The sequence below is a fragment of the Cuculus canorus genome, chromosome 26 (genome assembly GCF_017976375.1).
Source record: "Cuculus canorus isolate bCucCan1 chromosome 26, bCucCan1.pri, whole genome shotgun sequence".
In the NCBI taxonomy this organism is placed as follows: domain Eukaryota; kingdom Metazoa; phylum Chordata; class Aves; order Cuculiformes; family Cuculidae; genus Cuculus; species Cuculus canorus.
In genome coordinates, this window is record NC_071426.1 from 3,735,102 (window position 1) to 3,763,097 (window position 27,996).

At 45.1% G+C, this 27,996-nt stretch overlaps 1 protein-coding gene and 1 long non-coding RNA gene across 4 annotated transcripts in view; one reads left to right on the forward strand and one right to left on the reverse strand.

Annotated features, from left to right (window-relative positions):
- The window catches only part of LOC128849207 (uncharacterized), a 37,609-nt gene extending 16,155 nt beyond the window's left edge, over window positions 1-21,454 (forward strand). Inside the window, exon 3 of the long non-coding RNA XR_008447198.1 lies at window positions 21,284-21,454. This is a non-coding gene — a long non-coding RNA (uncharacterized LOC128849207). The remainder of the gene's footprint in view (window positions 1-21,283) is intronic.
- ADRA1A (adrenoceptor alpha 1A) lies at window positions 231-27,848 on the reverse strand. Of its 3 annotated transcripts, none has more exons than XR_008447197.1 (4): window positions 27,508-27,848; window positions 24,574-26,211; window positions 6,188-7,378; window positions 234-3,605 (listed from the first exon to the last, which is right to left on the reverse strand). XR_008447197.1 is itself a non-coding variant. In XM_054049667.1 (3 exons), exons 2-3 carry the CDS (start codon window positions 25,454-25,456, stop codon window positions 6,867-6,869), a joined length of 1,395 nt encoding a protein of 464 aa, XP_053905642.1. In that variant the 5' UTR covers window positions 25,457-26,211; window positions 27,508-27,848; the 3' UTR covers window positions 231-6,866. The 3 variants fall into 3 exon arrangements, 1 of the variants encoding a protein (XP_053905642.1); XR_008447196.1 differs by having other exon boundaries at window positions 5,917-7,378; XM_054049667.1 differs by having other exon boundaries at window positions 231-7,378.
- Window positions 27,849-27,996: the final 148 nt, after the last annotated feature.

Genomic DNA, 27,996 nt, shown 5'->3' on the forward strand with positions numbered 1-27,996 from the left:
AGGGATGGAGCAGCCCCCACTGCTCTGGGCAACCTGGGCCAGGGCCTCCCCACCCTCACTGCAAAACATTTCTTCCTAAGATCTCATCTCAATCTCCCCTCTTGCAGCTTAAAGCCATTCTCCCTAGTCCTCTCCCTGCCCTCCCTGATCCAGAGCCCCTCCCCAGCTTTCCTGGAGCCCCTTGCAGTGCTGGAAGCTGCTCTAAGGTCTCCATGAAGCCTTCTCTTCTCCAGGCTGAACAACCACAACTTTCTCAGCCTCTCGTCATACGGGAGGTGCTCCAGCCCTCGAATCATCTCTGTGGCCTCCTCTGGAGTCACTCCAATAGCTCCATGTCCTTCCTGTGCTGAGAACTCCAGAACTGGACACAGGGCTCCAGGTGGGGTCTCACAGAGCGGAGCAGAGGGGCAGAACCCCCTCCCTCACCCTGCTGGTTACACTACTTTTTCACATTTCTAGAAATACTTTTTGGGGAAAAAACACAGCCAAGCAAAGGGAGTTGTAGCTCACATGTCACAAAGTGCATGTTCCCCCCAATAATTTATTTGTTCACCCAGGAATATTTCATATACATTCAATTTTGTTCAAGAAAATGACCAGCATGACAGTTCAAACATTACGTGATAACCAACGGGCCTTTAAAAACAGCACGTAGAAAATTCAATGACGTTAGAACAGCAGTTCAGAAAATGCAGTGCCCATTTCAAGAAACATCTTTAAAAAAACCACTGGCAGCCAAACTCGTACAACATGCAGGCAAAATGCTGCAGCAGACAGAAGAAAAATAAAACATTTTTGCAACCAGAGACCGGCAAAGCAAAAAAAAACCCCAAACCAGCTTGCATATAATTCCCACAGTCGTAACGTCAGTAAGTAGAACTGAGCACTGGGCGATATTCAGCAGAGGGTGTATCATGGAACAATGATGCTGTGATCGTTAGCTGAGTGGAATTGCTTTTTAAGTGGAAAAGTGCTGAAATGGTGGCTGGATTTGTGTATTCTTACTTCAGAAAATGGTTTGCAAGGATCAAGTTTTTGCAAATCATAGAAAGTGGGATCAATGCTCAATGCAGGAAGGTCTTGTCATTCAGTCTGAGGCAATGGGTACTGGAAAATCATTTCTACTTTACAGTGCTAACACTTGGACATTTTTGACTCTGAAAGTGATCTTAATGTTATCAGGATGGCAAAAGAGAGGATCTTTCACCCCTGGGATAGAGCTCAGTATGACAGTAATCTTCGTTAACTATTAATGGGTCTTTGAACATGTTGTGGAACTAAGAGATGTGTTATTTCTTACATGGTTGTTGCCTGCAATGCATAGCTCTCCTCTCATTTCCCCTTAGCTCACGCTTGCTATTTTTCTCCTTCTCTGTCAGTATGAGAAATATGCAGCATGCTCTGCATAGAAGGCATGACATTTTATTCGAATCCCTAGTACAAATGCTTAATCTCCTCCTGGGAAAGAAGTGATTCCATTAACTTTATCAAGCTGGGTGGAAGATCTCTATTTTAATGCACCACAAGCTTTCTCTGTAGCGCCTTGGATTTTCATAATACTGTCATGTATTAAGCAATCTGTTTGGGAATACCTTCAAAAAGTTGATTATGCTTATGGATTAGTGCCCTTTTACAGATGGAGAAGGTTTAATGTACTTATGTGTACTGATAGGAAAAGACAGACTGTCTGACCTTCTCCCTGTGAGTCTCATTATAATTAGGCGAGAAACAATGAATATTGGAGAGATTCATTCATAGAAAGTGCTTTTGGGCTTCTTGGGAAACAAGGGCTGATAAGCTAGTGAGACTTAAAGGCAAAAAGATGGAGAGGTGATGATGTGGGTATGAGTAATGCAGCAAACAGAGTAGAGACACAAAGCTGCATAACCATAGCAGGTCTCTTGTGAGCTGTTATGAAACCTTTGCCTTCTGGCAAATAATGACACTGCAGTGCAGGTCCCAGATAGGCCTGGAGCTTAGTGCAACATCTTGAAGACCAAATGACTGTCCTCTTTGGCTCTGCTGTTGGAAGCAATCATTCAGAAATAAACGGTCTCTACAGCCTGTCCCACTGGGTTGTTTTTTGGCGTGGTTTTGCTTATCTAAATAATATTAAGACAGGAAAGAGGTTAAAGGTACCTTTGAGTAGGACACAGAGTTAATTACCGAGCAGGGGTTCAACATGGGACAGCTGAAATCATCCTTGAGCAAATCACTGAGTCATATTATGCCTCAGTAGTTTTATTTTAGAATGAAGTTCCTAATTAAAACCTATTGAGACATGAGCATTAGTTAACATGAGGCCAACAGGCATGCCTAGAACTAAGCAACTTCCACTTCAAGAGAGCAATAAGATATTTTTTAACTGATTTCAGCTGGTGTGCCATGCTGCAGTCTGTAACTGTGACCTTTCAGAAGGCTGAAAAAGTCAGGCAGGGGAATTTAGCAAGAAAGACTGAAGAAGCTTCGTGAAATCCATTTGCTGAGTCTGATGAAGCAAGAAATATTCCTAGCGTAATCTTTCCTCTCTTCAATGCTGTGGATTTTCAAGACATTAAAGCCTGGCAAAGCAAAATACTCTTTTACACGACACGTAGTTTATCCTTGGATTCAGCAGAGCAATTTTAAGAACAATGGAGGAGACATTTATTTGGATAGTGGGCAGATCTTTAGTATTTGGGATTTGAATAATCTTGCAGAGGACATGAAGCCTCATAAACAGAAAGACGGTAAATTTGAACGAACGTTAACTGTGGGAACTGGAATACTGGCCTTTCCCTGCCCTTTGAGGAAGAGAGATTGGCAGTATGCTTGGCCTCAACCTGTGTATATGAAAAGTCATCTGTATGATGCTGACAGCTCTCAGCTCTTTGCAGCAGAGTCTCTCTGCTCCACTCAAGCTGGATATTTTGGCTGTCGCTCTTGACAGGAAATGCTGAACAGAGAGGAAGGTGGGATGTCGCTGGCATCCTTCAAAAATTTCAGTCAGGACAGATCACTTGATAGGTCACTGTGGTCCAGTGGATGTGGCTTTGAGGGGAAAATCATGGCACTTTGTTCTTACTTGCCGTCTGACCACGTTCTGCTCTCTGTTCTGTGCTCCTGCAGGATTTCACATGCCAGAGTCCTGATTGTAGGAAGGTTTAACGTGGGCTGCTGGATGGGAAGCCACTAGGAAACCTTGTTCTGCTCACGCGTTTTAGATAGGGAGATACATTCAGCCTCTGTGGCTGCAGCTCTTTTACCAGTGCCACGTTCACTTTAAATAACATGAAAATATCAGCTGCTTAAATCTGCACTTGGGTTTTTTTTTTTGTTGTTCTTTTTTTTTTGTTGCTTTTTTTTTTTTTTCCTAGAGCTCTTTCTATAGTTTTTGAGAATTGTCAGTCCAAACATCCATTAAGATAACAAGTGCCTGTGACCCTGCGTGCAACAAGGGGACAGGGCAGTTTTCAAGCAGAAATTCTCTGAGGGAGCCAAACAAATGATGTGTTTGTTTTTGCTGGCAAATGTGACAGCAGCAGAGGTGTGGCTGGGACCAGGCTTGCTTGATGCTGAGCTCTGAGTGCTTCTCAGTCACCGGACAGAGAGAGGTCCTTTAGCATCTGTTTGATGACAGAAAAAAAGGATGAAGATGAAACCAAGACTTGGTTTTTCTAATCTCTGTCTCCCACAGGCGGGAGTACTGTATACAAAGGTGTTATCCACGTCTAGCCACACATTGCCACCAGCGTGCTCACTTATTTATCTTCGTCTTGCAGACTCAGTTTATATTGCTATTTCAGAATTGCTCTGGAATTAAATAACAAATCCATTTGTGCCAGCCTATATAGTCATAGAATGGTTTGGGCTGGAAGGGACCTTAAAGCCCATCCAGTTCCAACCCTCCTGCCACAGGCAGGGACACCTCCTGCTGGATCAGGTTGCTCCAAGCCCCATCCAACCTGGCCTTGAGCCCCTCCAGGGATGGGGCAGCCACCACTGCTCTGGGCAACCTGTTCCAGGGCCTCTGCACCCTCACAGCAGAACATTTCTTCCTAAGATCTCATCTCAGTCTCCCCTCTTTCAGCTGAAAATCTTTCCCCCTCGTCCTATCCCTGCCCTCCCTGATTCAGAGCCCCTCCCCAGCTTTCCTGGAGCCCCTTTCAGCACTGGAAGCTGCTGTGAGGTCTCCTCGGAGTCTTCTCCAGGCTCAACAACCCCAACTCTCAGGCTGTCTTCAGCGCGGAAGGTGCTCCAGCGCTTGCATCATCTCCGTGGCCTCTGGAGTCACTCCAGCAGCTCCATGTCCTTCCTGTGCTGAGGACTCCAGAATGTGTAGCTGCACAAGCGCTTTCCTGAGACCATGAAACCTCAACAAATGTAAAATTACTGCAGAAACCTTCTGGAAATCTCCCAGCTCCAAAGGAGGAATGACACGAATGGCCTTATTGGTTCAAGTTATAAAATATGTATATAGTTAGGGCTGGGCCACGAGTGTGTGCAGTGAGGATTTTAAATCTTGCCGGTCTCGCTCAATTTAATGGTGTTTTTCAAAATGTTTCAGAGTTGAGGTTTTGTTGAAATAAATGCCCTACATATTTGAACCCATGAGACTCAAAACCTTGGCCACGAGTCTCATGTGACTTTCTTATGACATTTCCAGCTTTTCTGCTTCTGGTCTTGGCTTCAAGTACCATGAGAATATTTTTTTTATGGTATTTCAACACTTCTTGTTTCAAATTCTAGACTTTAATGAAAACCCTAAGTGAAGGTTTGAGCGGTGTGGTTTTTTTAATGAAACTAAAAAATGTGATAGTGCTACAGATCTGCTCTCCATGAATGCATGATTTTGGAAATATATAAGGGCTTGGGTCCAGGGATTGGATTTGAATTCTCCTCCAATTTTAACCTGTTTGGGACAGTCTGTAGCTTTCTTACACAGCATTCATGTGGGAGAACACAGAAGACTGAAATTCTCTTTACATTGGGGACTTCATACTGGATGAGGGGTGAATAAACAATGACTCCTCATCAATAAAACAAGGTGTCCTCTCAAGGTCCCGTCCTGTAAAGGTTAACCTTATCTTAAGCCCTTTCTCTTTTCAAGCCAGTAGGTTTTCAGCACAGGAGTTGACATTGAGACATGAGTAACGTCTTGTGTGTTGTTTTGAGAAGCTGCATTCTTGTTTGGCAGGCTCAGGAGGAGTTATGTCGAGAGCTGCTTATTTCTAATATTGTACAGAGAATTCCTCCCACTATTTCTTCCAGCTGTTGAACAGCTCATTTATTTATTTATTTGGATTAGCTATATTAAAATATAACCTGCTTCCAAATGATTTTTCTCCCTGATTCTTAAAGGATGGCCCTTTCTCGTGGGGACGTGTGTCCTTAAGTCATTTAATGTGCTAAACGCCCACTAATCACAATGAGGGTAAAGTTACTGGCTCCAGGATACCCAAGATCTCATAGAAAGCTTAGGGCACTTGGTGTTGAAGGAGTCAGATAAGGAATGTGGTCTAACACTGGGCAGGGAGACAGCAAAATGCCTGCAGCTTTTCCGGTGATGGCGGCACTGATCTGACCAGCAAGCACCTGAGCAAGGAATTATTGAGCAAGTCTTTAAGCAGGTCCCTGCTGGACTCAGAACAAAGAAAACAAATGGATCATAGAATCATAGAATGGTTTGGGTTGGAAGGGACCTCAAAGCCCATCCAGTTCCACCCCTGCCATGAACAGGAATACCTCCCACTGGATCAGGGGCTCCAAGCCCCATCCAACCTGGCCTTGAACCCCTCCAGGGATGGGGCAGCCACCACTGCTCTGGACAACCTGTTTCGAGTGAAAGTGTCCTCTTAGAGCCTTATTTGATCATGATTGACCTAGCTTTGAATTTTATTAGACCCACATCAAAGCACAGAGACCTTCCAAACAAACCTGGGGTGCATGCAAAGTTTCCCTTGGTTTTGTTTGGAGATCTGGTTGTATATGTCTCTGGAGCCAGGTGGAGTATAGCCGCTTCCATCAAGTTTCCTTTGGCAATGGAGTTTACTGAGATCCACAGCACAAAGGGAAACTTAGAGCCACTCCGAGCAGGGCAAGAGCCTAGAGAGTGGTTTTGCTCTGCTGCGTGAGCTGAAGTGGCTGCCTTTCCAGACAGGTTGAGAACAAGCAGCTTTGTGAGCTTTACAGAAGAGCAGCTGCCCACCTGGTGCGGCCCAGGCGTGAGGACCAACGATGAAGATGCAAGTCCAGAGAGCTGCCTTTTGCCTTTAACAATTCGTGCACATCACCAAGCCAGGACGTGGACGTGAACAAAAGAGGCAAGATGTGGTAGGAAAGCATTCTTGTCCACAGTCTCTTAATGAAAAGTAAGCAGAGATCTGTAAACACTGTCCCAAGACCTGAGCCTCCCAACCTCACTCTCCTGGCTTTTAAATTGAGGTTTAGCTTTTTTAGAGGGGTGGGGGGGTTGAACCACAATATAGCCTGAACGTGGAGCTGTCTGATGGTATTGACACTGAAATCAGCACAAGGTCTTCATAGTTTGCTCTTTCATTGCACCAAAATTAGAACAGTTGGAGCTTTGAATCAGGGAAATACAGTGGCAAATCAAGCCTTTAAACGTCAGGCAGAGGCCAGTCTCTCGGAAGACCGTAGGGTGCTCACCATCTGTGAAGCCATTCTTTGTCTTTAAAGGGCTTTGTTTGAGCTGCCAGCACTCAAAGACATCACAAGCTTTGGCCCTGTTTTACAGCAGATACTATTTGTTTCACTCGGATCCCTTCAACTGTTGTAACACCTACTTCTACTTCCCAATAAATAGAGCAACATCCCATTAGCAGAGCCATGAATTTGCCAGCACGTGCTGCTTGGCACACGGTGCTTTAGACATCTTCCCCGTTTTCACTGAGAGAGATGGTGTGGATTTTAACACTTGGCATTTTACAGTTTTCATGGACAAGGTTCCCTGAAGTGCCTGCACAGCAGCATTCCTGGAGGAAACCTTTACTTTTCACTTTGGCAGCAGTACAGTCTTTGGAAACTGCATTTTTTGCAGGCATGTTTTGCACGGTGGAGAAGATCTTCCATTCACAGACCCCATCCGACTTGGAAATCTTATAGTAGGTTTCTCCTGAGCCAACAGGGATACGGACCACACCTTTGTGACTCTCCATGTTTTGGCTGGCTGGATGGTTGAGGTTGAAACTTGGGGCTCTCTTCTTTGCTCCTTGCTTCCTTGGGAGGCACTGCGCTCTCAGGACGTTTTGGAACGCTTTCTTAAACTCTTGACTTGAGCACGGGTAGATGATGGGGTTGATGCAGCTGTTTAAATATCCAAGCCAAAATGTTATTTTAAAAAGTGTGTCCGGGGGTTTGATTGCAGGAAAGAAAGAACCTAAAATGGAAAATACACAGAATGTTAAGGAAGAGGCAGTGAGAAATTGCAGGTAACCAAAGAAATTTAAACACTGGAAAAAATAAATAAGTTTCTGTTCTGTCTTGGAAAATTTATGACTCGAAGCCCAACTGTTGCAGGAACAAGTCTTTCAGAATAGATGGAGTTGTACAGTTACATGGATGTTCTATCAGAGATTGATTCAAGACATCCATTTTATTATACAGATGTAGTATTCCCATTTACAGCGGGAGGGTTGGTATAGAGATAGAGGAAAGCTGCTTCCTCCAGGACCTCTAATTCAAGATTAATTAGTCAAATAACAGTCATATCTGAGAGGTCATCAAAAGGGGTTCCAAATGGCAAGAAAATGGCACCACTTCTGAAGTCAGAGTAAGGGAGAAGCCGGTTTGCTGAGTTGGCTGCATTCCAGGTAGAAGTCTTAAAAATGATAAAGTATTGAGTACTCATTTTCCCTTGAAACCTTTAGGAAATCTAACTTTCCACGTTTTTCTCTCTCATGGAAAGCATCTAAAATTCAGAGAAGTTAAAGTAGAGGTTCCTTCCTACATGGTGAACGCGAGAGAGGTTCTCATGTGCAGCCCCTCCTGGAAACTGATACACTCACAAGTTCCCAGAGATGATTAAAAAAGAAGAATTTAGATTGCTCCTTAGTAAGGCAGGTCCTGTCAGGCTTTTTGTTCTATAGAAGGCAGGATAACAGCTAAAAAATTAGACCTTGTTTGACAGAGCTTATTTGGCAAATCAGTGACGGAGCCGTGCGTGTTCATCAGTCCTTGCTGTCTTGGCACAACAGTCAACTACAAGTGACCATGCGAATTGAAAATTAAATAGCATTACTAATATACTTCTAAAAAATGATTATAATATATGATAATACTGGATTTAATTATGAGTTATCTGCTGATTTAGAATCTTGGCAACATTTTTCCTAATGTCAAGCCTTTGAGTTTTTATTTAACAGTAACTTGAGCTCCTTACTGCTTGGATAAGCATGTTTTTAACTTTAAGTGATTTGACTCATCAGCCCCATCCCTGGAGGGGTTCAAGGCCAGGTTGGATGAGGTTTTGAGCAACCTGATCCAGTGGGAGGTGTCCCTGCCCATGGCAGGGGGTGGAACTGGGTGGGCTTTGAGGTCCCTTCCGACCCAAACCATTTCTATAATTCTCTGAATAGGATGTCAGTAAATGTTCAAGAGATTTACTCATGGGGAGATGTTATTATAAATCTGAAGAGACGTATTTAAAAGATCAAGGAGTCAGCACTTACAGAGAATTGTTTAGACTTGTTGCTTTTCTTGAATGACACTAGAAATTGGCCATTCTAACAAGATCCCGTAATTCTCTTATTTAGGACTCCTCAGATATTATCTGAGTGTGAACGAGCCAGAAAAGAAAACTCTGGGAGATGCTGGGGTGGGTTTAAGTGAAAACAGCGCTTCTAAGTCAAGTCTTGCAAAATGAGGCATAGAATCATAGAAGTATACAGTCCCAGAATGTCCTGAGTTAGGAGGGACCCACAGGGATCATCAAGTCCAGCTCCTGTCCCTGCACAGGACACCCCAACATTCACACCATGGGGCTGAGGGCATTGGACAAATGCTTCTGGAATATTGTCAGGCTTGGGGCTGTGACTGCTTCCCTGGGAGATGCTCCAGTGTTCCACCACCCTCTGGGGGAAGGACCTTTTTCTCATGTCCAACACAACCCTCCCCTTGTGCATCCTCCTGCCATTCCTTTGGGTCCAGAGAGAAGAGCTCAGCGCCTGCTTCTCCTCCTCCCCTTGTGAGGAAGCTGCAGAGCATGATGAGGTCTCCCCTCAGTCTCCTCCAGGCTGAACAGACCAAGTTACTTCAGCCATTCCTTACGCGGCTTCCCCTCTACTTCACCAACTTTGTGCCCTCCTGTGGATACTCCCGAGTAGCTTTAGATCCTTTTTGTCCTGTGGTACCCAAAACTGTGCTCAGTGTAGAACAAGAGAGAGAATGAAAGATATTTGCCATGTGCCGTCAAGAGGAAAGGCTGTTTCTTCCCTGCTTTAAAAGAAAGGGCAAAGAAAAAAAGTGTTTCTGTCACACCCGTCAGTATTTACTTTGGGCAGAAGAAGACAAATAATTTGCTGGCAAACATACTTTTCTTGTTTTGGACTTTATGGTCCAGTTTGTAATAAACAGAACTTTAAGCACTCTCATGTGCTTGTTTTCCTGCTTCCCTCCAGAAAAATTATAATCCTATGCCTGTTGAAAGAAATACTGTGGAAGGTTGAGGTGTCGATGCATTTCTTGTCCTCTGCAGTTCAGCCACGTCTGTAAGCAGCTCCTAAGCTTTACAGGCATCGATCTGTCCGTTGGACCTCCGCTGCCTTAGGAAAAGTGAATAGTGCAATCAGAGGGTGCTCTAATTTAATTCTGGAGCTGCTGAATTTCGGTTTGGCTCTCTTTGCTTCCCCTCTTTTGTCAGACGAAGCTACAGCAAGTGCAGCAAATGCTTTCAAGTGACAAACGCTAGAGAGGAATTCTCAGGCTGTTTTTGCCTTTGTGAGAATGTGTCAAAATATTGCCTGCACCAGAGACACAAATAGTGCAGCGTGATTAATGACTTGCTCGTTCTGAACATGGTCTCTGCTGTGAAATGCGAAGCGATGTCTTCTCGCTGTGGCAGCAGCTCTGACCCTCTGAGTGGAGCTGGTGTGCTCGGAGATGCTGCTGTCAGGGAAGAAACAGGGAAGGAGGTATGGCAAGGTGCAAAGCCCTCCTGTTATCTCTAACCTGGGAGATGTCCAGTAGGTCCCAGGCCTTCGGGTGCATCTTGGAGTGGCAGGGAAATGAGACTGAGTCGCAGTACTCGAAGGCAGTGCTGAAGATGCAGCTGAACCTCTGATTCCAACCTCGGATTCCAACTCTGATTACAACCAGGGCATCGTGAAATGGTTTGGATTGGAAGGGACCTCAAAGCCCATCCAGTTTCAACCCTGTGCCATGGGCAGGAACACCTCCCAGTGGATCAGGGGCTCCAAGCCCCATCCAACCTGGCCTTGAACCCCTCCAGGGATGGGGCAGCCACCACTGCTCTGGGCAACCTGTTCCAGGGCCTCCCCACCCTCACCAGAAAACTTTTCTGCCTAATATCTCATCTCAATCTCCTGACTTTCAGCTCAAAACTATTCCCCCTTGTCCCATCCCTGCGTTCCCTGATCCAGAGCCCCTCCCCAGCTTTCCTGGAGCCCCTTTCCGTACTGGAAGCTGCTCTAAGGTCTCATCATCACAATTCTCACTGCCTCCGTGTAACTCCAGGTAAGGTGGGTAGAGCAGTTGCACTATCAGTTTCAATTTTCAAGACCCGAAATGTTGTGCTAAAGAAAACAAATGCTGTTTTGCAGTGAAGCAATGAGTGAGCAGTGTATCCACGACCTAGAATTTTTCTCTGCATATTAATGCTTCTGCTTTCCTTTAGTGAGAAAAACAACCAAATAACGTTCTCAAAGAACTTCCTGGCTGAAGTCATTGGCAGATGAAAAATAGCAAAAACCTTCTAAATGCCCAAACCATGCTCAGTGTTTCTTTTCTTTCCTCATTTCAGTGCAGTGTATCTACCGCTTTCCCATTCTATGCTGAGACAAAAGGTGGAACAAATCTCGGTTTAGGGAATCAGCTGTGTGAGGCTGAGTGTAAAAATGGGTAAACAATAACAATTCCTGTTTGCTGCAACTTCTGGCTCACTCTAAATGGAATGCTCGTGCCTTGCCAAAGCCTGTTAAAAATAGCAAAGAGCCAGTGTCAGAGTCTGCCTCTTGCTCTTTTTTTTTTGGGGTGGGGATCTGCATGCTAATTTATTAACGTAACCTTTTTTGGTTCATCAGTGTAGAAACTTGTTGCCTTGGAGCAGCACAGAGTGAAAAGAGAGGGAAGTAGCTTTAGCAGCACACAAACTTTGGTATCTGTAGACCTCATAACACCCTGCCTTTAACTCTTTCATTCCAGTGGTGGGTACAACTCGGGCTTTAGGACAGCAGCTTTCTCTGCTATGTCCTCGGTTGTGCTACTTGGGGATGTTTCATTAGTTTAGACCTGCAAAGTTCTGTATCTTCATTATAACTGTGTGTTGTCCTAAGAATGTCAATGGGAGGACGTATTGTCAGTAACATCAAGAAAGGGCTGAGGCAGATGCTGGTAGTGGACCTCTAAGCTCATCCAACCCAACTGTAGGTCCAACGTCACTGTGCCTGCTAAACCAAGTCCAAGTTGCCACATTTGCATGCTTTTTGGACTCCACCATCACCTGGTCCAGTGCTTCACCACCCTTTCAGTAAAGAACTTCTTCCTACTATCAAATCTAAACCTCCCTTGGTGCAACTTGAGGCCATTTCCTCTCATCCTATCATTTGTTACTTGGGAGGAGGGGCCAACATATGTAACAGAACTGTAAAACAACACATGTAGCTGCGAAATCGAAGCAACAAATAATTTGGACCCTCTTCTTACTTATACCAACAGCTTATTCAACTTCAGAGGAACAAATGTTATCATAATCCTGCTTAAACCTTGAGCCACTGAATGACAGTCCAAAAGTGCAGGAAAATATTTCACCTCTTGCATGTCTAATGAGCAAAATCCTTCTGTATGTTGCAGGATTGCAATGAGGGACTGTTGAGGTTTGCTTAGTGCCTCTGTGAAAGTGGGATGTCCTATTCGAAGTGCCACAGAAAGCGATGCCCTTCTATTGCAGCCACACAGTTACCTCTGCAGCGCAGAAGCTTTCCCTAATCTTTCTGTTGGCTGCCTGAGTATCTGGCAAAAGGGGAGAAACATCCTGTTATCCAAGCCCTTGGGGACCCATGCCCCTCCTCACAGAATGTATTCTTTTCTTCAAGGCCTTTAATAGTCGATAATGTTGCTGTTGTGATTAGTAGCAGTGGTTGGTGGATCTGGTAGCAATCGGGAGTTGTTTCCTAACAGTCTGCTGAGCCTGATGATCAAGGGTTTGTTCAGTGCGCTGAGATATTGGGCAGCTCCAGGCAGATGTGTTGAAATAGAAATAAAATATAGGCTTTGTGGGGCTTTTTATAGATGGTCAGTGTAATTAACCTTGAGATTAAACAGTTAAGCTGAATGGTAAATGCCCTCTTTAAGGTATATACTGACTGATGTTTCCTGTGCAGCAGTGAGGCAGCACAGAGAAACCAGGTGGAACGGCATTGAGCAGGTGGCACTGAGTGGGTCAGAGTTGTGTCCATTCAATCCCTCATCACTTGGTGGCAGCTCATTAGTGTCCACTCGGGTTTGGACACTCACCTACCACCAGCCAGGGCTGAAAAGACAGAATTATCTTAGCTCCTAATTCTCCAGAGCAGGCTATTCCAGTTCTCTACTCTAGGTGTAATCTTAGATTAATAGTGTTGTCATCCAAGAATCCTGTGATAGAGTTGGATAGTGAGCAGTGACTGAAAAGGTCTCTTTGTTGAAATTAATTCTTTATCCTATTCATCTTAATATCTTCCCTGGTTCACTGTCAGTGAGGACCAGCTGAGAAGACTGGAGTTGCTCAGTCTTGAGAAGAGAAGGCTCTGGGGAGAGCTTAGAGCAGCTTCAGTACTGAAAGGGGCTGCAGGAAAGCTGAGGAAGGACTTTTTGCAAGGGCCTGGAGTGATAGGACAAGGGGGAATGGCTTTAAAATGGAAGGGGGAAGATTTAGATTAGACATTAGGAAGAAATTCTTCATGGTGAGGGTGGGGAGGCCCTGGCCCAGGTTATCCAGAGCAGTGGTGGCTGCCCCATCCCTGGAGGGGTTCGAGGCCAGGCTGGATGGGGCTTGGAACCCCTGATCCAGTGGGAGGTGTCCCTGCCCATGGCAGGGGGTGGAACTGGATGGGCTTTGAGGTCCCTTCCAACCTAAACTGTTCTGTGATTCTTTGAAATTGTGGCAAAACTGATCACAGTTTAGAGGCTGTAAGAACAGTGAAGAAAGCTTCAGCTGCTCCTTTAAGGTCTTTGAATTGCAGATTGACTAAATAATGCTTGAGTCTCTGCTTTGTTTTCAAAAGGTTGAGGACTCTCATGTGTCAGTAGGACAATTCAATTGCTTGTTATAGGAAAACTAAATAAAATAAAATGCTCTATTAACCTCCTGAGGTCCTTTGCCATTAAGGATTTCATCACACCCCCCTGAAAATGTCAGGATTGCATTCCCTTCCCTCATCATTTATTTTCCTGTTTGTTAATTCAAAGTTTATTCAGTTCTGAGGGGGAAGATTTCTCCTGGTGAGTAAGTGTCAATTCAGTCACAAAGATGTAATTTGACTTTGTCATTTGTCAGAAGTTACAGAGCTGCTTGATTATAGGTTGTTTAAAACCCAGTGCTGATGTTGTGCGTCGTTTCACTGATGGACAGCAGAGGGGGATTTAGAAGCTGCCAGACTGCACTAACTTATTTGTTTACTCTCTGTCATCTCTGTCAGCACCATGGGAATAAAATCCCATACATTTTAGTGACCCGTGGACCTGTAGTGGTGTTGAAATCCCTCTCTGCTACTGAATCTTGCAACTCTGTTTAGATTTGCTACTGTTTTCCCCCTTATAAGTTGTGTATTACAGATTGCACTCAGGAGATGACAGCAGAGCCTGCGCACCTCGTGAGCGGAGAACCAAACACTGTTTGTTAGCGTTAGGTTTTCAGGGTTTAAAGTGTCTTAGGGAATCAGGAGAAATTGCCAGTTTAAACCTTGCATGGAAGTCAAACAAAGTGGAGAGGGGCTCTTGATCAGGGAGTGCATGGATGGGACGAGGGGGGAACAGTTTAAGCTGAAAGAGGGGAGACCGAGATCTTAGTAAGAAATGTTTTGCTGGGAGGGTGGGGAGGCCCTGGCCCAGGTTGCCCAGAGCAGTGGTGGCTGCCCCATCCCTGGAGGGGTTCCAGGCCAGGTTGGATGGGGCTTGGAGCCCCTGATCCAGTGTGAGGTGTCCCTGCCCATGGCAGGAGGTGGAACTGGATGGGCTTTGAGGTCCCTTCCAACACAAACCATTCTGTGATTCTCTGATTCTGTGATTCTTGCCTCTCACATACTCCTCTATGCCTCTGGAATCATAGCGAAATGGAAAATGAGGATAGTGCTCTGGTTTACACAGGGGCAAAATGTAAAACTCAGGTCCTGAGATCTGCCTTAAAGAGGTCAAACTGGAAGGAGTAGCTATTCCAGAGCAATTGCCCTAAGGACGCAGAGGATGAAGCGCAGAGGAACACTGATGGTCCCACACAGTTCCCCTCTGTACCAGCAGCAGCCCAGATCGAGGCACTCTGCTCTACAAACATTGATAAATGTGCTATATTTTGTGTTCCCAAGCTCACTGAACTTTATTCCATAAGCCTGGCATTCTATATGGCAGCTGGGGTCAGGCACAAATCACCCTCTGGATAATATACATATATATATATATATATATACACAGACACACACACGTATGTATGTCTTGCTCCAGACGTGTACAGCTGCCCTCTGTACACAGATGCTCTCCCAGCACGTCTCATGCTGCTGCTCCCTTACGGAAAGTATTTTCTGTGGGAACATAAAATGGGATCGAAGAACCCTTGAGCAGTAGGAAACTCTTCAAGGTTTTGTACAATCACATGAATGTAACAAATGCAGAACAACGACTTATAGATGGGAGGAAGGATAAAAGCCTGCATCTGGCAAGTCTTGCACATTTGCAGCCGTCCTGTCCAGGGCCCGGAATGTTGTGAATGAGATCTTAGGTAGAAAAGTTTTGCTGTGAGGGTGGGGAGGCCCTGGAACAGGTTGCCCCGAGCAGTGGTGGCTGCCCCATCCCTGGAGGGGTTCAAGGCCAGGTTGGATGGGGCTTGGAGCAACCTGATCCAATGGGAGGTGTTCCTGCCCATGGTTGCAACCGGATGGGCTTGGAGGTCCCTTCCAAACCAAACTATTCCATGTTTCAGGGGGAAACGAGAGTGACATGGTGACATAGCTCTTTCCTGTAATGAACAGGTGGAGAAGGAGGAGTGAGATTTTCTCTTCACAAGGGCCTGAGTTCAGATCTCTGGGGCATCAGGAGTGTGCAGGTGTTTGGACACAGGCAAGAGGTGGAAAGGGCAGGCAACAGGAATGGATCAGCCTGGGAACGGTGCTCTGATTATTTGGATTTTTTCAGACCTAATTTATGCTCTGTTTCATATTGTACCCACTTACGATGGATGATATTTCTGGCAAAGAGCAAATATCTCAGCAAGCAACTATTTCCAGATTCACTGTGGGCAGCTGCAGATTTAGAAAGCTGATAAAAAACCATGGGAAGGTAAACTGAGGTTTTGTTACCCATACAAACCCAAATAATTACATTGTTTTACAAATCAATGGCGTTGTAGTTGAAATTCTGGCTCCCATGCTGTTACTGCAGCGGAATGGTTCTGGGTCTCATTGCTAACATTGTTAAGATATTTGATATTCATCCCAAAGCCCTCTCTCTTGGAGTCATGCACTTAGAGCAAAATCTTAGCTTTCCTTTAAAAATTAAAATACCAAGCAGGCGGTTCAGGGCTTGAAAAGATGAATCTGTCTCTGCCTGTCTCACGAGTTTGTCAGTGTGTAGTTGTCGGTCGTGATTCTGGAATCCTTTGGGTTAACGATACAGGAATTATCTTCTTTGGCAAAGGCTGAGTATCTCCCCTTGATGTATCCAAATTGAAGACAAATCCTGACATTTGCTGGGTGATGGGGGGAGAATCACTCATCGCCTTTCAATCACCACCAAACCCTAAATTGCACCATGACATTTGAGAGTGAACAATTGCATTCTTGGTTCATTTACTCCAGAGGCTTGGAAGTGGTGACTGCACAAAGCAGGAAGGTTTTGAAGACAAGGACGAGCCTCCTGTGACAGGAGAGCCATAGATGTGAATCACGAAACAGAGCACAACTGACTCCACTTTCTCTCTCTTGTTTTCGATTTAAATGCCTATTAATATCACCGCTGCTTTGCTGTGTTATGAGTCAGTGGGACACAACGTTTCAGGACTCGGTAAGTGGAGAAATGTTGGCCGCAGGGAAGTCAGCGGGATCTTTGCTGCTGATTGCAGTGTAGCTGGGTTATTGACCTACACCAACATGGCCTTTCCGGTCTGTGTTTATGAAAAATCCCTCTTGTGATTAGCAAAAAAGAAATTACCAAGGAAATATCTTGCCTCTTTACCTTCAGGGCTCATTTTCTCACCATTGCATGGCTTAACACGCACACATGCACTTGTGCTGCGTGACTCTGCGAGCGTAAACACCCTTCTTCTCCCTGCCCTGTGCATAAAACTGCTCCAGAGATTGAGCTGGGGCTTTATTCTGTGGGTTTTTTTCCTCCCCTTTATTTCTTTTTACTTTCTGTCACTGAGGGAACATACTGAAATGCTTACGTGGGGAATCCAACACTGGATATTATCTCCACGGCTGGAGTGTGGCATTTTCTGAGATGAAAACTGTTGAGGCTAAGTTGTCACAGCTATTATTAATTTTATTATTTTCTTTTATATATATAATTTTATCTATATATGTATAATTTTAACAACAGGAAGAAATGAAATTCAGATCCTTGCCTTACTCTCTGCCCTCCGAGTAAAGGGGTGGGAGGGACAGGAGGCTCCTGTGCTTATAGTTAATTCTATGAGGCCATCTATCTAATTCTGAAGAGGAAAAGAGGTGATTCATGGAAGAACTGAAGAACTGAAGTTCTTTACTCTTTGTATGGGGAAATACCAAGATAGTGATTCCCTGTAAGGATGATGTGATTCTATGCACTTCTGCTTCTCAGGAAAACCTCTGCTTGTTGTTCCTCGTTGTCCTCATCAGCACGATTATTTACCCTCTCATCGATTAAACATCTTTTCGACACTGCCTCCACAGGATAAGGCTTGCACAGCTGAGTGGAGTGGCTCTCGCCTCTAGAGCCCAAGCAAGGTGCTGTGATTAAATCAGCCGCCTTATTAAAACACAACAAGGATGATACCTACAGTGAATGCAAACCTCACAGGAAAGCACAGGGATAAATCCAGCAGCCTCCAGATGCTGGTGCACGTTTCTACTCCCCACCTTGTGACATGGCATCAGTAGCAGGGGTAGAAAAACACATTACATTTTTTCTGGTTTACCTCTAGTGAAAGTAGAGTTGTTCTCTTTGACTCCGCTTAAAAAACTACCACAAAATAGAGACCTTATAACAACCTTCCAGTACCTGAAGGGGCTACCGGAAAGCTGAGGAGGGAGGGATTGATTACAAAAGCTTGTAGTGACAGGACGAGGGGCAGTGGGTATAAACTGGAAAGGGGCAGATTTAGACTGGATGTGAGGAGGAATTTCTTCACCATGAGAGTGAGGAGCCACTGGCCCAGGTTGCCCAGGGAAGCTGTTCCTGCCCCGTCCCTGGAGGTGTTCCAGGCCAGGTTGGATGAGGTTTTGAGCAGCCTGATCCAGTGGGAGGTGTCCCTGCCCCTGGCAGGGGTTGGAACTAGCTTTAAGGTCCCTTACTATTTACTAAGGTCCCAAACTATTCTATGATTCTATGAAAATAGTAATTAAAAACCAGCTGCAGAAAGAGATGTAGATAGGATTAGAGGATTCCCTTGACAGTGTTTGAATCAGTTCACAAGTCTAATTTACCACTCTATTACAAATATGAATACCCTCCGGCACATCCTCTTTCCTCCTGTTGTCATCGTGAGATTGATTGACAAGTGCTAAAAGCCTTTTCCTCCCTTGCCCGCTTTAATATCTGGATTGTTTTTTCTCCTGTGACATCCTGGCTCAGGCTTTGCTTTTTTCCTTCTTTTTGCTTCTGAACACAGTGCCTACATCCAGATAATTTACGCTGGCTCATCACAGAAAGCCAACAACAAACAAAGCTCTGTGAGGTTTTTTGCTTCTGAGGGTTTAAGATGAACCGTCAATGCCAGCTCAGGGCCATTCTTGTAATATCCCTACCCTTTTTCTTTTTTCCATCCATTCTGTGTGTGTTTCGCCTCAAAACAAACTCCAAGTCATGTCATCTATGTTGTTGAAAAGGAACCTTCTGAAAAATTCCTGGAGGAACCCCTAAGTGTCATCCAGTTCCAGGGAAAGGGCTGCTCTCTAGGTGGGCACCAGTTTCCAAGGTGACGATGATGAGGTTTCATCAGTATGGGATGAGCATGCATAGTAAATATGCATTTCCAGGCTCCTGTTGCTCTCTTTCTTCCTATACCTGTCTGTGTCACTTTGTCGCTATTGCAAGAGGGAAACAAAATAGGAATGGAAGAAGTGTGCTGTCTGCAGGCTGTTATTGCAGAGTGCCAGCGCTCAACAAGCCTTAATTGCTCAGGAGAGCTTCTCCTGTGGCCTTTACCCAGGGATCCTCTGCCCATTGGCCTCTCGGCTGCATGTGAGGTCAGGCTCTTCTCTTTATCCATCTTTGAGTGATGGAGCCAAGTTGAGGCTTGTTCTTGTCTGGCTCTGTTTTGTGTTTGGTTATTACTGGACTGTCAGCTGAACCAATGGTTGCTGCCACCTCTGCCTGCATCTGCTCAGGTATAGTGAGTGCGTGCTTTTGAGGACGGGGTGCTCCTGTCACCCTCTGTTCCAGGGTTGTCCACTCTCCTGTGGCAGCCCTGCCCTTGCTGCCCATTTGCACTCAAGTTCCTGACTCTTTGAGAAGCCTCTTCTCAGGTTTCTGGTTCAGTTTCAAGTAGTCGGTGTTTGCTGGTGCCTAAGAGAATGTGGTTGTTCCAATTTGAAAAGCAATATTGCTTACTTTAGGGTATTTTTTTTTTGCCTCAAGATCTTCAAGAGCTTTGGCTCCATGCCAAAGAAAGTCTTAAGGAACGATGGAAAAAGAAGTAGAGCTTTGCTTCGTAGCTCGCTTGGAAAAAAATGAAACTTGATGACAAGAAGGTTTTGACCAATGTACAGAACAAAAGTGATAGAATCACACAATGCTTTGTGGTGGGAGGGACCTCAAAGCCCATCCAGTCCCACCCCTGCCATGGGCAGGGACACCTCCCACTGGATCAGGGGCTCCAAGCCCCATCCAACCTCGCCTGGAACCCCTCCAGGGATGGGGGAGCCACCACTGCTCTGGGCAACCTGTTCCAGGGCATCAAACCCTCACAGCAAAACATTTCTCCCCAAGATCTCATCTCAATCTCCCCTTTTTCAGCTCAAAACTCTTCCTCCTCATCTTATTCTTTCACTCCCTGATCCAGAGCCCCTTCCCAGGTTTCCAGGAGCCCCTTTCCGTACTGGAAGCTGCTCTAAGGTCTCCGTGGAGTCTTCTCTTCTCTGGGCTGGACGACCCCAACTCTCTCAGCCTGTCCTTGTGTAGAGGTGTTCCAGCCCTCTGATCATCTCTGTGGTCTCCTCTGGACCCGTTCCAACAGCTCCCTGTCCTTCCTGTACTGAGAACTCCAGAACTGAACTCCAGGTGGAGTTTTATGAGAGCAGAATAGAAGGGCAGAATCACCTCCTTCCTCCTAGTTTGATCGTAGGGCTTAAATCCTTCAGAAGAACAGTGCACTCTTGTTCACATTGAGGAGTGCATAGGACATGATCCCCTGTTCAGGACCTCTGGCTCGCACTCTTGGCTGTCTGGATGGAATGGTTTATTGCAGCTACATTTTAGAAAGGAGCCAAGCAGGGTGTAATTGAAGTGTGAAGGTCAGCTCTAAAAAGCTTTTAAAGTTATTTTCACCATGCAAATTAACATGAGAGGAGGTTAACTGGGGATGCTCAAGGGATTCATAAATGGCTGGTGGTTGGGAATATGATGATTAAGTGTTGCAGAAGAGAAAGAAGAGGTTAAGATAATGATGCCACAGGTGTAGAAGATGACGCGTGAGAGCAATAACCCTTGGGTGTCCAAGGAAACATTCTTTCCAGCTACTTATTCTGACGGTCTGAATAACAGACTGCCTGGATGAGGTACCATGCAGACATCAACCTGTGCTAAATAAATGGCAGTCAGTGAAAGAATTTAGAGCTCCTAAGCAGGCATATAATCTCTTCAGAAGATTAACGTTTCCTTCTGTTGGATATATCCCTTGTTTACTCATGCTTATGGAAAGGTGGGTGCTTGGTGTAGAATGGGGAAAGTTTGGTGGACACAGCTGAAAATCTGCTTGGGAAGCTGCTGTGGAGAGCTGGAAGTGCCCTTGTTTATAACTTAATACTCGGGCTAAAGTGTTGGATGTGACTGCTCACAGGCAGTGACATTTATAGGAAGAATCTGTGCAAATTCCCCTATGAAGTTTATTCAGCAATGGGTTTACAGCTTATTTTGGGTAAGAGAAATTCAAAGGAAGGTCTGCAGAATTAAAAGCACTTTACACCACCAGACTTCCTCTGCTGCGAAGCATGGACAGAATTTGAGCTCACTAAACAAGTGTCAAATATAAAAGCTCATGAACATGGACAAAGGACCTCACAGTTCTTGGTGGTTCTGTTCAAACTCCTATTTAGGAGCCTGCGTCTCCCTTTAACCCTGCGTTTCAGTTGGTCTAAGCCTAAACTGTCATGGAAAAAGACTTTTCATTGCAATAGGGAAGCGCTGTGTTCTGTAGAGGAACTGAGATTTAATTAGGGGGAGACAAAGACTGTGGAAGCAGTTGGGACACGTTTGAGTTTTGACTTGGAATGTTTTGTTAAACAATATCATGTGTTGAGTTCAAAGAAGCTTTCCTGTAAAAGCTTTGAGACTAGGAGTGGATCCTCTAGAGAGGAAGAAGTCTGTGCAGAAATGAAAACCTCACTGCTTCTGGGGGAAATCAGCTGTTTTGTTACTCTTCACAGAAGATGTGAAGGCTGGGTTTGCACTTGAGCACGCAGAGGAAAAAAGCAAATCTTAACCTCAGTCTTTTCATGAACAGGTCTATCGTTCCCTTGCTTACTGCAAAAACATTAAAGCCATGCGAGGAGAAGGTGTGTAGGACTGAAAGCCTTCGCACAGCCCCTTTGACTGGAATGAAACTCCATCCGCAAAGGTAAGAAAGACATTAATTACAAAGATTGCAACTGGCGACTTTACACAGCAATTTCAATTAAGATATTTTCCTATGACAGGGAGACTCAAACCACTTGTACAGATATTTTCAGTAGTGTCTATTGATATTGCTGTCGTGCTTTTACCCCCCTCTTGATATCATGGAATCCTGGAGTGGTTTGGGTTGGAAGGGACCTCAAAGCCCACCCAGTTCCACCCCCTGCCATGGGCAGGGACACCTCCCACTGGATCAGGGGCTCCAAGCCCCATCCAACCTGGCCTTGAACCCCTCCAGGGATGGGGCAGCCACCACTGCTCTGGGCAACCTGGGCCAGGGCCTCCCCACCCTCCCAGCAAAACATTTCTTTCTGAGATCTCATCTCAATCTTCCCTCTTTCAGCTCAAAACTGTTCCCCCTCGTCCTATTCCTTCACTCCCTGATCAAGAGGCCCTCCCCAGCTTTCCTGGAGCCCTTTTCCATTCTGGAAGGCTGCTCTAAGGTCTCCCCAGAGTCTTCTTTTCTCTAGGCTGAACAGATATCCTTGTGTTGCTGTTGCCCTTCCTGTTCCTATGCTCCATTTATTGTATGTTTTGACAAGCCTGGTGTTTCTTGTTTTAATGTGGTTCTTGGCTATTAGAATTGATGTTAGTAGATGTGGAGATCTTGAAGATTCTGTAGATTTCATTGTACTAAACAAATTTTGGGAACTTCTGCTGCATAGAGCGGCAAGCACCTGCCAGCTATGTGAAGTGGTTTGTTAAAGAATGTTTGTGGCATGCAACCTTCATCGGGGGCATGCTTCTAAAAGGCTACAACTCCTCCAAATGACTGAAATGAACTGCTGCAGCTGATGGGACCATATACAGATCTGTCCCATAGCCACAAGGCCTGGTCTTCTGCACAACAAAGTTCTTATTCCTTGCCCAGCTGTGTTGTAAACTCCATAACCACCAATGGTTTTGGCCACAGGGCTTCAAAGAGCTAAAAAGTTGGATCTTTGCTGCTAATTTACTGCATGATCCTGACACTTCTCCCCGTGCCTGCCTTCAGCTTCTGGGAAGCATTTTGCATGCTGTAAGTGTCAAGTGCCATATGTGATTGTCTCTGGGTGGAACAGTCTGCCTCAAGTGGTTTCCTTGGCTTCTTTGAAGACCGCTCAACTGTTTAATAGTTTTTTGTCTTTAAACAAAAGTAGCAAATAGGTATTGAAAGACTTATTCTGTGCTTTAAAAATAACATAGCGACTGCACGATAGGGAAACTAAACACAAGCGACTTTCCTTGTAAGGGATCAAGGAAGACGCAAATGCACTCATGAGTCCAGAAAATCACTTAAATCCAAAGCAAATTAATTAACAGCTCTGTGTGGGCAACCACATTTGCAGATGAAAAGAAGTGTGTTTAGTGTGTTCTTGCAAACCCTTTTTGGGTATGTTTCAGTGATCTTGGCAACCAGCATTCCAACACGCTGAGATCCCGGACAGCATGAGCCAGGCCTTTCAGGGCTTCTCCTTATGAAACATCTACGTCTCCTCCTCTGGGACTTCCTAGTATTGACCAGCAGATAAGATTCTGCAGTTTAGGGGTTTTCACATGGCACCATGCGATAGGTTTTTGTGAAGCAACCTGGTAATCTTGGTAAATCCAGTAGAGGTTAATTGAAAAAGAACAGCTTTTTATAGGGTTTAAAAAAGAAAGCCCCCAAATCTTACTTTCATGGTTAGGTAAGACTGTTTTTTTACTTTTCTTACTTGTACACATTGTTTTATTACTAGGTAAAACTTAAACACAATCGTTTTCCTTTATAGCATAAACCCTTTTCATGAGAAAAGCTCCTGAAATTGAGAAAAAGTCACAGATTGAAGGTTCCTTGTTTCAAAACCTAATATTTAGTGCAGCCGTTGCAGAGCAAATGTCACACATAGCTATAGGTTTAAATTAGTATTCTGCTTTTAAACCCTGAAATGGCATCAGAGGTGCCTAAGCGAGGTTTAATTAAAATTCTAATTACTTCTTTATATTTCAGTGATAGCAAAGCAGAACAAATCCCTGACTTTCCTCCCCTTTAGAATTACGACTGGTGAATAAATATACATATTCAGAAGGATGGTTGAAGCTGGTGTTTGGCCAGTGGGCTCGGTGGGTTTCCACAATAAATGCAAGTATAAAATTAGTTGGAAGGATCCTCACCACTGTCTTCTGGCTCGTTGTGTGATTAATTAAAAAATACACATTCATTTCATTTGGAGAATGGAATCTCGTAGGGTGAGTTCTCTGATAGGAAGCTGAGGTTTTTTTGCTTAAAGTGGGAATATAGGATTTGGAGAAAAAGTAATGTGAGGAGTGGCTGAGAGACCTGGGATTGTTTAGCCTGGAGAAGAGGAGGCTGAGGGGAGACCTGAAAGGAGGTTGTGGTGAGGTGGGTACTGGGCTCTTCTCCCAGATAACAAATGATAGGATGAGAGGAAATGGCCTCAAGTTGCAATGGGGAGGTTTAAGTTAGAAAGTAGGAAAAATGTCTTTACTGAAAGAGCGGTGAAGCCCTGGACCAAGCTGCCCAGGGCGGTGGAGTCTCCATCCCTGGAGATGTTCAAAGAACGTGTAGATGTGGCACTTCAGGACATGGTTTAGTAGGCACGGTGCGATTGGGCTCATGGTTGGACTGGATGAGCTTAGAGTTCTTTTCCAAGCTTAATGATTCTATGAATTATCAGGTGCTGAGCGCTCCAGGAGATCTGGCCCCAAGTCTGTGAACAGCTGCTTTGACCCTAAATGCATTTATACCTTGACATTGTATGTGCTCACATCACCTGAAGAACCGTCTGCAACCTTAGATACAAATACTCATCCTCCCAAAGATATTGTTCCTATGACAGAGCCGCCCAGAGATACCAGTTTTAGTTCTAAAAGAATATTTTCTGTATGGAAAGTACTAAATCCTTTCCAATATTCTCAGAGTTTTGTGCATCTCTTTGCACCTGAAATGTTTTGTTTCTTTTGAGACTTTAATTTTTTGCATTCACAGCTTTGTGCTGGTGAATGTTTTGATTTTGACGGCTTTCCAATAGGAAACTATTCCCCAAGACCTTTTCTGATCAGCATTATTGTACACAGGCACAAACATGTCCCTCCCTCCAGGGGAGGTGCTATAAAAGGTTGAGGTGTTGCTTTACTTACCAAGGGGCATTACTACAAAAAACGGAAGCCAGCAGAGAACGAAGCATCCCACCACTATTCCCAGGGTCTTGGCAGCTTTCTTCTCCCTGGAAAACTTGAGGAGACGCACTGAGAAATGATGCTTGTTCTTGGAGTTGGACGCTGATCCGCTCGCTTCAGGAGCATTTTTACGATGGATTCGTAGGGTCACTTCTTCGGAATGAGATCTCTCTGTCTTCAGACCAGAAGTCAGACCTTTATTTTCCCTATTGGCCACTACGTACACTCGGCAATACATCACCAGGATGATAGTCAGGGGGAGGTAGAAGGAACCAAGAGCGGAGAACAACACGTAGCCAGGCTCCTCGGTGATTTGACAGATGGTCTCATCTTCTGGTGCTGGTTCCTTCCAGCCAAAAAGAGGTCCGATGGATATCACCAAAGACAATGCCCAAACGCAGAGGAGCGCCAGGAGGCCTCTCTTCTCCGTCACTATGCTTGGGTATCTCAGTGGGTAGCTCACCCCGATGTATCTGTCTATCGAGATGATGCAGAGGCTCATAATGGAAGCAGTGCAGCAAAGGACATCAACAGCTGCCCAGATGTTGCAGAAGATTCTCCCAAAGGCCCAGTAGCCCAAAATCTCCATAGTGGCTGAGAAGGGTAGGACAGTGGAAGTCAAGAGGAGGTCAGCAACAGCCAGGTTAATTATATAGTAATGGGTAACGCTCTGAAGATGTCTGTGGCAGGCGACAGAGAGGATAACCAGAATATTACCCAAAACCCCAAAAACTATCAGCCCCCCTAGAATAACACCAAGTAAAATGGCCTTTGAAACGTTCACGGGCCCCACAGAGTGGGTGCAGTTGGAGCAGTCGGAGGAGTTTCCAGGGAGGAAAGCCATGGTGAGTGGCTGATAATGTTGACTGCAAGGCTCTTTTACTTTACTCCCTTTTCAGGCAGAAAGAGGGATGAGATCAGTTCTCAGAAGGTCCTAAAGGCAATGTTTTCCTGGCTTTGGGGAAAAGGGTTTTTAAGAACATCTTAGAAGTGCAGCACTGGGAACAACGAGAAGGATCCGGCAACATATTAGAAAATCTTTCTCCCTAAGATTTTACAATTATGGCACAGCTAATAGCCCCCATTTCCAAGTCAAATTGAACTCCTTTTGCATTTTTCTTGGTGTGCAGAAGTGAGGCTACGCAAAACCAGGGCAATTTATCCTCCCTTCCAGGATTACGTGATGAGAAATACTGGAATTGCAGGTTAAAGTAATTTCTGCCTTGTTGTGAAGATTCAGTGTTTAAGTAGCATAAATATTCCAGAGGGTCTCAAATGTAGGTTTCTCCCACGATGAAATAACTGGTTTTAATTAGCTTGTGCGAGTCCTGATTCTGCTTCACAATTGACTTAGACGCCTGAATAGGTGGAAGCGGCTGCTCTGTCTGCTCAGCAATGTCATTTGAGATACCTGCCGCTATCTATCTTCAGGGTCCGAACTGTCAACCAAAGCTCCTCCATGCTGTGGAACAGTTGTCACTCGAGCTCCTGGACTGCGAATTAAAGTTCATTTACATCAGCTTCTGGCTTGCTCTGAAGGGAAGAGTGAAATTTGTTGTGTCAACGATGCTGTTGTGCTCTTTGGAGACCATCACCGCCCTGAAGGAGACAAAGACACAAATAATGTGATTCCCAGAAGGCCCTTACTGCTACGGTTCCCATATAAGAGTGGAGCAGGAGGCTATTTTAGGGAGCCTTCCTCGGGCTGACTCCAACCTTTTCAGGCCAGTATTGTTTAACAACAACTAAGAGACCAAAGTGGTTTTCCTCACCGCGTTCTTGGCAACAGTCCATTCTCCTTGAGGAAGAGCAATCAATCCTAATTATCAGTTCACCTGCAGAGACGGGTTGTAGGCGAGATAGAGACCTGAGTGACACAATTCAGGACTACAAACTGTGAGGTGGATTTAGATATCCAGAATTTAGCCTAAGGTGTCTTTGTTAAGTGACTCCTTTACCCACTGACCTTCCTGGTTGTCCAGCTAAGCTGTCCATTTTAGAAATCTAGAGGGATAAGCGATTCCTGCCAAGCAGAAGCTGTTGCAAGAACCAACTTTCCTTCCGAGTGCCACAACCTTTGAGAGGATCTGAAAGCCAAGCTCGGTCTTAGCTGACTAAATATGGAGAAAAGGTACGTCAGATGGAAAAGTGAGAGGATAAGCCTGGGAACTGGGACACGGGGGACACGAAGGGGAAAGCTACAAGTGTGGGCTGAAAAGGCTTTCGTAGCATCTAGGTGTGGATATAGTCTTCCCATCCCAAATATTGATTAGAGGTGAAAAACACCACTAAGGCTGCCCCTGTTAAATCTGAGCTAAGGCAGGACTCTAAGTGTCCTAATAGGAGGTCTTTTAGATGAGTCCCTCAGATCGCACTTCACATGAACACTGAGCAGCAACAACTGTCACGTAGCTGAATCGCGAAATGGAATTATCCTGCATGCAAAGGGATTTAAACCTCGGAACCCCTGAAATTCCCAGCTCATGAGCAGAGAGGATGGGGGAAAGGGAATGCAAAGGTACTGCACTGTGGGAATTTGCCTTCCATGCACTGAAACAAAATTTCTTTCCTGCAAGAGGGAATAAGGTAAAGAATAATTCAGAGAAAGAAAAGGACAGATTTTGCTCTGCATGTCAATGAGAATGTAGCTCAGGCGTCTATAACCATAATAACAGTGGTCATTACTGGGTTGATGGTGGACTAGGAAATTGAGAAATGATGAAACTTGATTTTTAAGCACACGAAGCAGAACTTCCCAGTAAGTCAAGGAGACACAGCAGGAAGAACTGACAGATTCATGCTCAAAGCCAACCAGCTAATACTCAGCCCGTGGAAAGAGCTGGTTTGGAGAAGAGCAAACCCCAGACCCTTGTGCCTGCCCCAAGCCACACTCACCTCCTCAGTCTCTAGAAGGCAGCGCAGCTCCTGTGACCATCTGGAAAGGGGATTCGCAGCACAGCACAGCAGGCTCCTCTTTTCATGCAGGGCTGGGACTCTACGCCTACAAATCCATTGCTTCTCTCCTGTTATTTCCCCACTGGTAGTTTGACAGCTCGGGGTTGTGCTGATTCCTTGTGTCTCAATGCTTGTGAGGAGCTGGACTCGAGCATCCCTGACGGGCTCCCTCCCCAGTTGCAGTGCTCAGCTCCACGCTGCCAAGGAGCAGCAGTAACTTTCCTGCTCTGCTGATGTAGCAGGCGGTAGCCTTGCTGTTACCGTAATGCTCTGTTCTTCCCGTATTGCTCAGAAAGAAAGAGCACCGAATCTCAGAAGCACTCCTTAGATCTTTCTTTTTCGCTACGCAAACATCGGTTCCTGCGGAGAGCAGAAAGTGGAAACCAGTGAACACGCTCCTGTTTATAGGCTAAAAAGGAATTATTGAGA